General features: G+C 43.6%; 1 protein-coding gene across 1 annotated transcript in view; it reads left to right on the top strand.

Annotated features, from left to right (window-relative positions):
- LOC124473885 (serine/threonine-protein kinase 32C) overlaps positions 1 to 13,463 on the top strand; it is a 42,913-nt gene that overhangs the window by 17,161 nt on the left and 12,289 nt on the right. Inside the window, exon 3 of the mRNA XM_047029602.1 lies at positions 7,605 to 7,756. Within this exon, the coding sequence (XP_046885558.1) occupies positions 7,605 to 7,756 (152 nt within the window). The remainder of the gene's footprint in view (positions 1 to 7,604; positions 7,757 to 13,463) is intronic.

The raw sequence follows: 13,463 nt of genomic DNA, 5'->3' as shown, positions 1-13,463 counted from the left end.
TCATGACAAGTCTTTGTGAGCAGGTCTATATCAGGCTCTACTGTGGGCAAGACACATTGAGAGCTGGACGATTATCCAGAGAGACTGTCAAAGGGTTTGTTATCCTCATTCTTAATGCTTTTATCCTAACACTGCAGGTGTTCAAGACTGCATATAAAGACTGGTGGGATTGCAGGAGGGAAGGAAGGTGTGTGTAGCTGCACCAAGGCCTTGGGCACCCTATTAGCCCAGAAATGCATGTTCAGTTCTTTCCACAGTATGAGAGCAATTCATAAGCAGTCATGGATAGGGTTTGGAATTTTTAGCTTAATCTATGTTTCTTCTTTTGGACTATAAACGTTGCCTTGATGAGCAACTTTGCGGATTGGTATGAGTTTCCATTCTTTGACATGAGCAGTTGCAGACAATTGAATGAAACTGTCTGAATATTGATTACATAGGTTTTCTGTGTCCTCTCTCCAACACTCTAACATAATATTTTTTTCAACCATGGATATTTCTGAGGCAAAGCTAGCTCTTCCCTTGTGAAAAACCAGTGTTGTTTCTTCTCTGCAGTATTCCTCGGGGACACTCAGGAGGGAAAGGGGTGTTGTAGAAAGATTCCCACAAAGCCTCTTCATCCTCTCAGTCACTACTAGTTCAATTGAGTCATGGTAAGAAACTTTCCCAGCAAGATCTAACCCCCTCTCAGCCATGAGACACACAGTGTAAATTCTGTGTTCTGTTATTAGTGGCCAATATTTTTGGTAATAGTGCATCATGAAGCTGGGCAAATGGGCGTCCAAGCTTGCTAAACACTCTCATTTCCTCCTGCCTGTCAGAAGTGGTAGCGGGCGTGAGGCGGTCCAGGGAAATAAATTAAGGGAAAAAAGGGATTTATTTATTCTTGTCTTGGAGGATGACAAGTTCATCAGAGCCTGAAAGCATATCTGTTCGCCTCAGCCCAAATTCGGTGTTTTTGTCTTTGTGAGGTGTGTGTATAGTTATTTGTTTCTTTGTGTGTGTCAGCTTGTGTTTGTGTTATCCTATGCTTACACGGTCTCTGTTTCAAATCACTGTTCACGAGTGACAAGTCTTAGACCCCAAGACTGACAACAGAACCTTCCTCCCACACACTACACCCAATGTCTGACCATGATGGATGTCAGCACTTGTATTTCCCCCAGAAACACAAACACATTGTATACGGGAGCACAGAGGATAGTCACTCACTGCTCTCTGCTTTTCCCCTTTCTCCCTTTCTCTGTCCTTTTTTCTCTATATGTACTGTGTAAATGTACTCCTCCCTCTCTCTTTCTCTCTCTGTTAATATGTACCCATCCCTCTCTCTTTCTCTCACCTTTCTGTCTCCCCCATTTCCTCAGTCAGTGGTCTTTTGCTTCTGCATGTATCTACCCTGTCTCCCTGAGGCTTCTGGTCCATTTACCTGACCTAGAAAAGGACATGTTATACTTCCCGGCTTCACTAAATGTAAAACCCCAATTTCCACCCCCCCTTCTAAACATGGCCATGGGTCCCTGGAGTTCCACACTGTGACAACAATTGATAGGGCTGCTAACTATAGCGGAACCAAGGGGATAGCAAGAGAGGGAGGGAGGGGTTTAGAAAGGTAAACTCACTCAGCCAAGACTGCATGGAGATCCGATGTTCATTATGGCCTTTTATTATGGTTCTTTACGTAATACTTGAGCTAATAAGCATTTAATAGGAGCATGTGTTAACAGCAAGTGCTGACATGGAGATTAACAAGAGGGGGTGCTCAGAGAAGGTGGGACAAAAGGCTAAGGTGTGGGACCAAGTGACTCATGAAATAAGTCACTATCAGGTTTTTGTCATTTGAAAGGTTAAGAACTGGACATTTATGTACCGGTTTCAACTGGCCTAATTTTACAAGGCCAAGCCCTATGTGAGGCAGATGAAAATCTTATTTTTTAATCTTCCCTGACCTACAGTGCCCTCCAAAAGTATTGGAACAGTGAGGCCAATTCCTTTATTTTTGCTGTAGACTGAAAACATTTGGGCTTGACATCAAACGATGAATGTGAAACCAGAGATCAACGTTTCAGCTTTTATTTCCAGGTATTTACATCAGGATCTGATGCACAAATTAGAAAATATCACCTTTTTGTTCGAACCCACCCATTTGTCACGTGAGCAAAAGTATTGGAACATATGACTGACAGGTGTGTTTTGTTGCCCAGGTGTGTCCTATTACATACATTATTCAATCAATAAATACCACTGAATGTCTACACTCAGGTTCAGATTGGGTAAGATAGGTTTTGTCTATGCAGACTGTATTCAGAGGTGAAAACAACATGAAAACCGGAGCGCTGTCTTTGGGTGAAAAACAAGCAATTGTGAGTCTTAGAGAAGATGGAAAATCAATCAGAGCCATTGCAGAAACATTGGCCATAGCCAGTACAACCATTTGGAATGTCCTGAAAAAGAAGAAAACTACTGGTGTACTAAGTAACAGACGTCGAACAGGTAGACCAAGGAAAACATCAGCAGTTGATGACAGAAACATTGTGAGAGCTGTAAAGAAAGACCCTAAAACAACTGTTAGTGAGATCAGCAACAACCTCCAGATGGCAGGAGTGAAGGTATCACTATCTACTGTTCGCAGAAGACTTCATGAACAAAAGTACAAGGGCTACACCAGAAGATGCAAACCACTCATTAGCAAGAAGAATAGGAAGGCCAGGCTGGAATTTGCCAAAAAGTACAGAGATGAACCTCAAAAATTCTGGGACAAAGTTTTATGGACTGATGAGACAAAGATTAACTTTTACCAAAGTGATGGAAAGGCTAAAGTTTGGAGAAAGAAAGGAACTGCTCATGATCCCAAACACACAAGCTCATCTGTGAAACACGGTGGAGGTAATGTCATGGCTTGGGCTTGCATGGCTTCTTCTAGGACGGGCTCATTAATCTTCATTGAGGATGTAACACATGATGGCAGCAGCAAAATGAACTCGGAAGTCTACAGAAACATTTTGTCTGCCAATTTAAGGAAAGATGCAACCAAACTGATTGGCAGAGCCTTCATCATGCAGCAAGATAACGACCCAAAACACACTGCCAAAACAACAAAGGAGTTCATCAGGGGCAAGAAATGGAAGGTATTAGACTGGCCAAGTCAATCTCCAGACTTAAACCCTATAGAGCATGCATTTTACCTGCTTAAGAGGAGACTGAAGGGAGGAACCCCACAAAACAAACAACAACTGAAAGAGGCTGCAGTGAAAGCCTGGGAAAGCATCAAAAAGGAAGAATGCAAAAGTTTGGTGACGTCAATGGGTCACAGACTTGCTGCAGTTATTGAAAGCAAAGGATTTGCAACTAAATATTAAGTCTTATTCACTTAAATATGTTTTAAGTATATCTGTTCCAATACTTTTGCTCACATGACAAATGGGTGGATTCAAACAAAATGTGATATTTTCTTAGTTGTGCATCAGATCCTGATGTAAATACCTGGAAATAAAAGCTGAAACGTTGATCTCTGGTCTCACGTTCATTATTTGATGTCAAGCCCAAATGTTTTCAGTCTACAGCAAAAATAAAGGAATTCGCCTCACTGTTCCAATACTTTTGGAGGGCACTGTATATGTGACAAACAAACAGTAGTGTGTGGTTGGAGTAAGGATTACACATTTAAGTCAAACCCTATTTTATGATTAGATGTTCATTGAGGACTGTATTTTTTCTGCCTGGTTGCCCGTTTTATACATATGTGTTCCAATCTCTCTCCATTTGGAGCTGTCACTCTCATGCATCTTCGTCTCCTGCTGTTTCATAAATGTGGCAACGCAAAGCTCTATTGTAAGGTATAAAATATGAATTTGTCCATGAAGCTGGTATTTGAGGAGCTGGTCATATTTAAATCATGTTGACTGTTGGACCTTGTTCCATCCCTAAGAGAGAAAAAATGTGTTATATTTCTGTTCTGGGTCCCAGTTTACAAAGTGCCAATAGCCTTTTGGTTTAAATCCAAGTAAAAAATCCCTTGAGCTTAATTAAAGTAAGTAAACAACTTGCACCTTTGGCATGATGGGAATATTTTGAGTTTGAAAATACCAGTATTCCAAATGAATACTTTTGATGCTCTGCATTCATGGGATCAGGCCACTCACCTGTGAGCCCCACTTATTGTGTGTTTCTGATTCTGCATGATGAATCATTGTGGGGTTGTGTTATACACCTATTCATGTCGGCAAGCTCTTCTGAATATTCCCCAGCATTGTTGAGTGACAGACTCCATGGCTTTGTCAAATAAACCTCAATTTTTATCTTGGGCCTGTCTTTGGCATGGCTTTGGCACCGAATCTCGTTTCTGCATGCATGCTTCCTTTGAATTGTCAGTCATGTATCTGTATCTGTCAAATCTGTCCAATTAAAAATGTATATCCATTTGTACTGGAGAGATACCCAGTCGTCTGACAGCTAGCGGAAGGTTTGGAGGTAGAGGTATTAGGCTTGATAATGGATAGGATGATTATCATTTCTACTCCTTCCCAATGCTTTACAAGCAATTGCTTGAATCTCAGCTCTGGCCTGCGTTGTTATTTTTGCATCAACTATCTTCTCATTACGAGTTCTTGAAAGTTTTAAACCATTCTAGTTTAAAATTGAGAGTCATTTGTCTTCATTAAAAATTATGGTTGGTAAGTTAGTGTTTAAACACGACAATGTATTTCTGACAAGCTGCCAAACTGACCTTTAGAGAACTGCTCTTGAGCTCCCGCCAAACTCCATTAGTTTTCTCATTATTAGCAGTTTTCTAGTGTTCTCCCACTGATGGCATAATGTTTGTACACAGAAAAACCTCCCTTCTCAAAATGATTTGCAGGAGTTATTCCTGTACTTGGACTGTTTGTGGTCCTTTCAAGGTGCATGTCTTTGTAAGGATGGCAGGTGTTTTTCATCTCAATCCTACACTTATACACATCTATCCATCTTCCCTTTGAATCTCTCACACATCACACACCGTCTCCCTCCCTCCCTATACTATTCATAGAGAGAATCAGTAGATTCAGTTTCATCTGTGTGTCGGGGTATTTGTGTGTGTGTGCATACGTGTTTATGTGTGTTGTTTGTGTGTCCACCCACCTCCTTCGCCGACTGCTCTTCAGGAGGAGATAAGCAGGTGTGAGGGGCAGCTGGTGGTCAGAGATTACACCCAACGTTGTCACAACATCGGGAACCTCACCTCCCAGCAGCCATCTCTGCCACTGAGACTGGAATGTGGAGGCTGCCAGTCGCTGTGATGGTGCCAGGGAATCATCCGGCACTGCAGCACACCACACTACACAACCCCTGACAGTTTGCACTGTCAGTGAGCTGGCACCAACCTAGGCCAGGCCCAAAGTAAAGACTCCCCCTGTTCCAGAAAGGTTGACCTTTTACCATCTCAGATTTCAACATCAAAAGTGAAGCTGAATAGCAGGTGTTCATAATGAATATTTAACAATGAAAGCTAGCCAGCGGGCCCATGACGCTTTGGACCGCGCTGCACATTAGCATTTTAAAGATAACTGCTCAGAATTAATTACACTCAATCGTGCTCAGAAATGCTAAAGCCCCATAGCCAGGACTTTGATAGTGAGGGTCTCTCAATCTCTAATCATTGAATCGCTAAAAAGTCCATATTAAAATGCAAATAATTATGTAATGAATACAAAACAAAAAACTTTCATATCTGTGCCTCTTAGTTGGATTTGGGTTCTTGGTACCTTTTTGGAATTGGTATATTGAATTACTTATGTGCTCTATGAATATATGAATAAAATGTTTCAAAGACATAGTCACATGGACTGCTCAGGAGGTGTGAAATGAGGATGAGAAGGGACTGATAGTGTGACTAGTGGCTTGAGAATGTCTTTGCTTCTATGCGCTAGACTTAACATGTTCTGGAACTACCCACAGACTGAAAGGCCGCAATAGACTGGAATCACAAGAAATGGCCAACATCATGGTTTAAAGCTGGGTGGGGAGTCATAAAGGAATTAAAAGCTTCGAAAGTTGTAAAAATGTAAAGAAATTAATAAACATCACACCTTTTTCGGATGCTTTTCCCCCCTCCAACGTTAAGCGCATTGCAGCAGAGCAGCTGCCCTCTGTGAGGGAGAGAGCAGGCGGGAGAAAGTGGGTCTGTGAGCAGGCCAGGGTGACTGGGGAGCCTGGTAAGGCCAGAGGCAGCAGTGTTACCATGGAAAAGCTCCTGTGTGTGTGTGTGTGCTCGCAGACACGCAAGAGCGAGCAAGGGGTAAAATAGAAGAACCTTGAAATAGAGCTGAATTAAAAACAACTCAAAAAACAAAGGACACACACTGTATCCATATTTCCTTCAATTTGACAACATATGAGGGGGGGGGGGCTAAAAGTCCTCCTGTAATGAGCCTATTGTGTCAAAGGCGCTGAGAGGAAGAGGGATGTGATCAGGATGGAGAGGTATAGACGGAGGAGGGGATGGACAGCTCTCATCTGAACTCTAGCTGGAGGGGAAGGGAGGATGCCAATTAGATTGCGTCTAGATTTCTTCCTGTCATTCTTGCTCTAACACTGTAAAACAGCCATCTGCCTCTCTCTAATGAGCCGACCTGAGCCACTATGGACAATTCAATTCAGTTAGACCCCTTCTGCTGGCCACCACATGGCACTGAAACAGCCTGGAGTTGCTGCCTTTTACAGCTCTGCAGTGTGCTTATGTGTGTGGCGTAAAAGCTCTGCCTTTGGCATCACAATAACATCCCTGGCTTAGACAGATGGGAGTATTATAAAGGTACTTTGACAGCCTTTGCAGGTATAGGGCTGATGCTTATGTTAAATGTTGGAGCATTTACCCTCCAGTTCCCTAACTTCCACTAAACGTCGACAGATTGTGATGAAATGTTATACGTTGAAATTGAACAGATACCAGCAAACTATGTTTCTCAATGGCTGTGTGTGTGTGAATGTTGTGTGGCTGTGGTGTGGATGTGGTGTGGATGTGGTGTGGATATGGTGTGGATGTGGTGTGGGTGTGGATGTGGTGTGGATGTTGCGTCAGTGATAATGTGCTGTGAGTCTTTTCCCTCAGGCTACAGTTTATTTTAAATAATAAGCCCAAGAAGACGACATTCGATTTTTTTTCCAGCTATTGTGTGTCAGTCAGGATCAACAGCACACCTGTGTAGCGATTGCAGATATACTATCTGTCTAATGATTGGGACTGAATGTTAATGTTCATATAATGAGTCCAACCTCAGGGTTCCTGTCCTACTGAGGACCCACAGTACTATGACCTTTGAACACACGTCAACTTTTAATGAATGTATAATGAGCATTGAAGATGTCTGTTTCGCAATGATTTTATCCATCCGCTTGAGTGTTGCTGGTTTAGCTAGTTGTTCCTTTTCAGCCACAGAATGAACTGCAGGTATCTAAACAAGTAACAGTTTCTGAGTTTCTGCAAACAAACCCAAATGCTAATCAGAAACACTTAAAAAATCCTGAAACCGCAAACGTTCTTTGGGGATAACTGTGTTTGTTATGACTTGGTGGTATCGGTACAAAGTGTTGAACTGCTTCCCCTTCTCCTTGTTCTGTTTCCTGACCAGGTGTGCATTGTGCAGAAGAGGGACACAGAGAAGATGTACGCCATGAAGTACATGAACAAGCAGCAGTGCATCGAGAGAGACGAGGTCCGCAACGTCTTTAGAGAGCTTGAGATCCTACAGGAGATTGAACATGTTTTCTTAGTGAACCTCTGGTGACTATCCCCTGTTTTTTCCCTCCACTTTCTCTACATGTTTTCTAACTGCATGACATGTTTTGAGTTTGTCACTTGAGTTTGTGCATTGGATGTTTAGAATGCATTTGATGTTACTTACGGTCCTTGCACCTCTCTATGTTTGAGACAACGCCTCTCACGAGGAATGTCTACTATAAGTGCTTCAGTGTTGTTAAGGATGACAACCATCCTAAAATTGTAGTCTTTCAGATGTGTTCTGCTTTCAGCACAAGCCTGATGGTAGGAGTCCTTGTTAAACACCATCTGCAGTGGATGTCCAGCTGTTTTCCTTAGCTCTAAATGAGTAGGAAATCGTAATCTAAAAAGATGAAAGAAGATCGTATCTATGTCTCCCATTTATTTGGGTGAAAAGCTAAATCTATAACAAAAGATTTTCTCCCAGGCTGGTTGGAAAACGTGATAAGAATAGCATTATGCACGTTATGATTTTCCCATCAGAAATGTTGGATTTTCATTCAGTAGTGGGAGCTCATTTCATTATATTTGATAATTACCGCATAGTGGGATGACTGACATCCCACTGGTCTGTATGTGGGTGAAGGAGACCAGCCTTCATTATTTAACCATTCCCACAGTGCGCAGAGGAACTTCTCAGATGTAATTAGTTATGCGGCACAATGTTCATGGCATATTGCTCTCAAACTATTTTACCTGGCTGCCATTTGTTAGAAATAGCACTCGATGGCCTTCCCAAGTAATGTATTACCTCATCCCTGTGTGACAGTCATGGGAAAGTCCATCTCTCCTTATACACCTTTTTTGATTGATCCCAAATACACTGGTCAAGATACAGTGTTACACAGTTATACTGTATATCCAGGTTTTAAACCAATTCTTTAGCTCTCCCCGATTAAAGTTTCATGGGTATGAAAGTCTTTAGTGTCTTAGAGAAGCTTCCCAACTAGAACATACGGAGGCAGCATTGGTGAGCTAGTTATTGTAGGGCTGTGTATTCTTCACATTAGAACTCCCTGAAGGAGAATTTCTCTGCCAGGTTCTGTTCTGTTCTATTTATCTGCTATCTGTTCTGCATCCATACTGCCATGCCACATCAAAGCGCCATTAGAGACCGAGATGGAAGTGGGGCATCATTAAGGCAAGGTGGACATGACTGTCCTCAGATCATACCCCTCCTCTGCTCTCAGTTCAGATTTCAGAAAGCAAAGTTGTCAGCCTTTTTTGCATTACTGAGCAGCGAATGAGGAGCAAGCGCTAAGGCCTGCTCACGACCATAGGCCCACCTCAAGGCCAGCACTTTTCAGTCTCAACAGTCTCCTCCACCTTCCATTAATTCATCGAGTATTCCCAGAAAGTTTGTTTGAACAAACTCTTTGAATATCATTTTCAGATGGTATCTGTTTCAATAGGATCCTGCTTTCACGAAACAATCATATGCAAGCTGTCAAATCTGCATGACAAAGAGCATCAAAGCGTGCACGGGGGTTGAAGGGAAGAAGCCATTCTTCCACAGCCTTTTGTCCGCTATTCCCATCAAACTGACCAGATTGGGCGACAAAAAGGAGAGAGCTGGCGAAGCCGGCGTGTTGATGGCCTGTCAACACACAGCTGTTGCTGTCTGTCGACTCCAGGGAACACAACAGACAGTGGCTTCATGGAAAGAGCCAGTATGTTTCAACAAAGTCCTCTTTACTTTTCCAAAGAGCCGCAGACCCTGTACCTGAGCAGCTGCCGTGCTTCTTTTGTAATACCACCAGTCTGGTCCCCTGCCAAGCCACAAGAGAACGGCTAAAACAGTTTCTAAAATAACTTTCTGGAGCATATCAATCATGCTAGCCTCATTGTGTTGCCTGGCTGCTGCAGCTATTACTGACCAAAAAGCATTCCCCCCCCCCTCCTGTTGTGATGCAGGGTTCCTACTAGGCCTGTCTGAAGATGATTTCTGGTGGCCTGCTGTGTCTATCATGCTTTTTCTGTGGGAAAAAGGTTCAGTCTTCCACTAGATTAGGAGACAGAGACAAAGACATTCACTGTTGTTGCACTGTGCGGAGAACAACTGGTTTTCATTTCTTGCTTGGCACTCAGTCTATCAACACACTGTATGGACATTACCTGTGTATCCATTGCATGGTTGTCTTTAAAACGTCTTTATTTGAAACCCAACAGACAGCTGGTCGATCAAACAATGACATGAGAAAGATGCGCACTGTTCAGATGGTGTTCCATTACACTGTGTAATGAGTTTGATTCTAATTCTAATGGATTCTCTGTTCTGTATGGATGTAGGCTGTACAGCACTATTCCCCTGGAACGTACCAGAGCGTTGCCAATGAACCATGGTCATGTCAAGTGGAGTGTGCTGCATTCTGGCTCTATGAGTTTAGGCAGCATGTTTCACAATTGATGGACGTGAGATGGGCCAGTGGAGGAGTGTAAGAACTGCCTATATTCCCCAGTGTAAACATCAGAGGAAGTGGCTCCATGAGTATGCCCGCTCTGATTAAGTGTTGTAGGAGTACATTGATGCCATGCCAGAAGAGAAGGAGTGAGGGGGAGAGAAAGAAAGAGAGACAGAGAGTCGAACAAGACGAAGGAGACGTCGACGGAAAGTAATGATTCCTGAAATCACAGGAAAGACGGAAAGTGAGAAGTGGAAGGGAGGGGGAGTGGAAGAAGCAGCTAAGAAGGGATTTGGGCATTGATTCATTTGTCAAAACACTGAGTTGCAAAGTCTGATAGGCTTTGTGAGTGTTCTCTCTCCCGCTCTTTCTGTTTTTGAAGCCAGGCTTTGCTTTCATTTAGATGTCCTGAATTCTGCAGCTTCCTTTGAAGAGGATACATCCATTGCCTCAGAGGAAATTCATTAGAGGGAACCTGGAGAAGCAGCCACTCAATCCCATCACTCAGGAAAAGAATGCTGGAAACCCAGCAGCATGTCAACTTTGCAGCCCACAGTAATTGCCGTGACCATTCACTCGCTGCAGATATGATGTGTAGGAGTGGGATATACTGAAATGGATTACCTTGGAGAAAAAACATAAGTATCAACTTGGGCAAAGCAAGAAATTCAACCAGATCCTCTTGTAAGCTATTGCAGCCACATGGGGAAAAATGGGTCTTCTCTTTCCTACCCGGATCAATTTGTAGTCCTAAATTGGTGGGGTCACATTAATCCGCCTAGACGTACAGTGTTACATGCAGTTAAGTGTGGTTGGGAGTTGCTACTAGCATTAGAGTATAGCCGTGAAATTGATCCCCTGTGCTCAACGGTGTAGATCATTATCGGAGCACGGTTCCGCCTTAAGCCTAACATCACAACAAACCGCTCTCAAACACCATCACCCATACTCTCCAAGGACAGCAGGGATCCGCTGAAACATGACCAAAAGAGAAGCCCAGCGGCACCATGGGTAAGTGAGGCAAGAAGAGTGAGCTTGCGTTAGCGCCTTGATGTTTGTTGTCAAAGGAACGGCTGATTTATAGGAGGGATAGGCCTAAAGATGCTTTCAAAGAGATTTTAAGGTCCACCAAACAGAGTGAGTCATCACTTTAGGCCCGCCAAGCGTACTCTTTCCCCTTTCTCCATCCCATCCTTGAGAGAGATAGTAAGAAAGAGAGAGAGAGCCTCCATTAGGAATATTGATTCCTGGACTTGTATGGAACAATGCTGTAGGAGACAGAGAGATTAATTCGACTTTTACCCCCCAACCCAGACCTCACAACAAACAAACCCTGTGTGGGACTTTTGTCTCTGTTGACTTTTATAACAGATGGAATTAGACCGGATGTGTTCTCTGAGGGCTGGGATTTTGTTGTACGCCATTAGGCCTACCCACCAGAGATACTCTTTCATGGACACGGAACACCTTAGGACTGCGGAACCTTCCAGAAGATCGTTCAAGTGCACAGCTTCCTAGAGGACGACCCTTTGAAGTGCACCTTGTGAAACCAGGACAGTCAAGCTGTGTGTGTCTGTGTGACCAGCTGTGACACTGCAGGGCTAGAGAAAGTGCTCTCACATGGCATTGTTAGAGGGACCCTCAGAGGAATGTATCTAGGTGTCATGTGACAAGAGTCACTCGGCCTGGCTAATCCGAGCTGTCTATACCACTATCTAGGCCAAAGGAATGTTACAATTCAAATGTTGTCTCACTTTCTTTCTCAATCTCTTTCTCTGCCGTTCCCTCATTCTGACTGTTTTCTACCCTTTCTTTCTTTCAATTATTTCTTTCTTTCAATTCTTTCTTTCTCCTTCCTCTGTTTCCCTCATTTGTCACCATGGCCTGATTATTTCAGCTCCTCAGACTCTTTCCAGCCTGTTAACCTTCGTCTGTGCTTTGACTGTCCCAGCCTATTCCCTAAGCAAACCATACCACCCTAGCCCCAGGCCGGGCAAGCAGGCTTTCAGACAGATCCCAATGCAAACTCTTGACCGTTCTCAAAAGAAGGATCTTCTTAGTAATAGCATTATGTATTTGACTGTGGACAGTTTACCAGAGAACACAAGAGAAGAACCTGCAGTCTTAATGTTGAATTTCACTTCTGCCGGACTTAGGATTGTCACACCAATTTGTCATTCAGTGTTGAGGCCCCTCTTTGAAGAGAGAAATGTTTTCATATTCTCTAAGATGTCCAATAGACTGCTTATATCCCTTGAATTCCAATCTTCTCCTAACAGCCAGTACTGTGGTTAGAGAAAGTGCTCCCTCCTTCCAAAAACACACTTTTTCACTCTCTCCTGTGTCCTTGGCAGTAACTCCGAAGGTGACAAACGCTGTCATTCTCCAAGCTTTCATACGCCTCACTTGTCAACCCACGGCTTACATTTACCTGTCACCCATTGGAAGGGAGGAGGAAGGTGACAGTAACAGCAGCAATGATCTCACTCAGGGCTTAGGGAATACTCCGGAACACTGCGATCACTCCGGCGCTGGTCGGCAGCGAGGACACAGACTCTCCATCAACTGATAGCAAGGATCAGAGGGTGACAAGGAGGTGATAAGAAGGTGACAATAAGCAACCGGCAGACGGCAACCAAAGATCTCAGCTCTAGCCATCTGCCGGCCATCCCTGTTTGGAGTGGTGCCCAAGGTAGGGGCCAGGTCAGGTTTGTTAGCTTGGTCTAATGGAGTTTGGATTCCTGTCATATTATATTGACCAGCTGCCACCAGACTGTCCCTCTGCATCAGCTGGCCCCTGATCAGAAGAAACGCAGGGTCCTGCTGTGAAGCCTGAACTAGCTTACTTTGAATAAGCTTCCATTTTTACTCATCCGTAGATGTAAATGCAATGTTACACCATCGGTATAGTGTGAAGATTCCAGTCAGTGTCAAACATGGCTGTGTCAGTTACTCATCAGAACTGCCCATAATCCTGCCCGCACACCTCTTTGACCATATTATAACCATACGTGTGTTTCAGTAACAAACCAAAAAAGTAATCTGTTTTTCGCGTCTGGCTATCGTGTCTGAACAATCAGATCCCTTTCATCCAGTGATCTGGGTGTTCTTTTTGCGGTGAGATCAGATAGTGCTGTGAATGTCACTCAGCTCAGCAGAACCAATGTCTCGACCCGATAGAACGATTTTTCCGTCTGCTCTGAACACCCTGTTCCTTTTGTAGCTTATAGAGAGCAAGAAATAGAAACTGGAGAGGGCCAATCAAAATGCCCCCTGAGTACTGCCGGGGCGAAGCCTACAGACACAGA

This window comes from Hypomesus transpacificus, chromosome 11 (genome assembly GCF_021917145.1).
Source record: "Hypomesus transpacificus isolate Combined female chromosome 11, fHypTra1, whole genome shotgun sequence".
In the NCBI taxonomy this organism is placed as follows: Eukaryota; Metazoa; Chordata; class Actinopteri; order Osmeriformes; family Osmeridae; genus Hypomesus; species Hypomesus transpacificus.
This window is presented reverse-complemented; position numbering and strand designations above follow the sequence as displayed.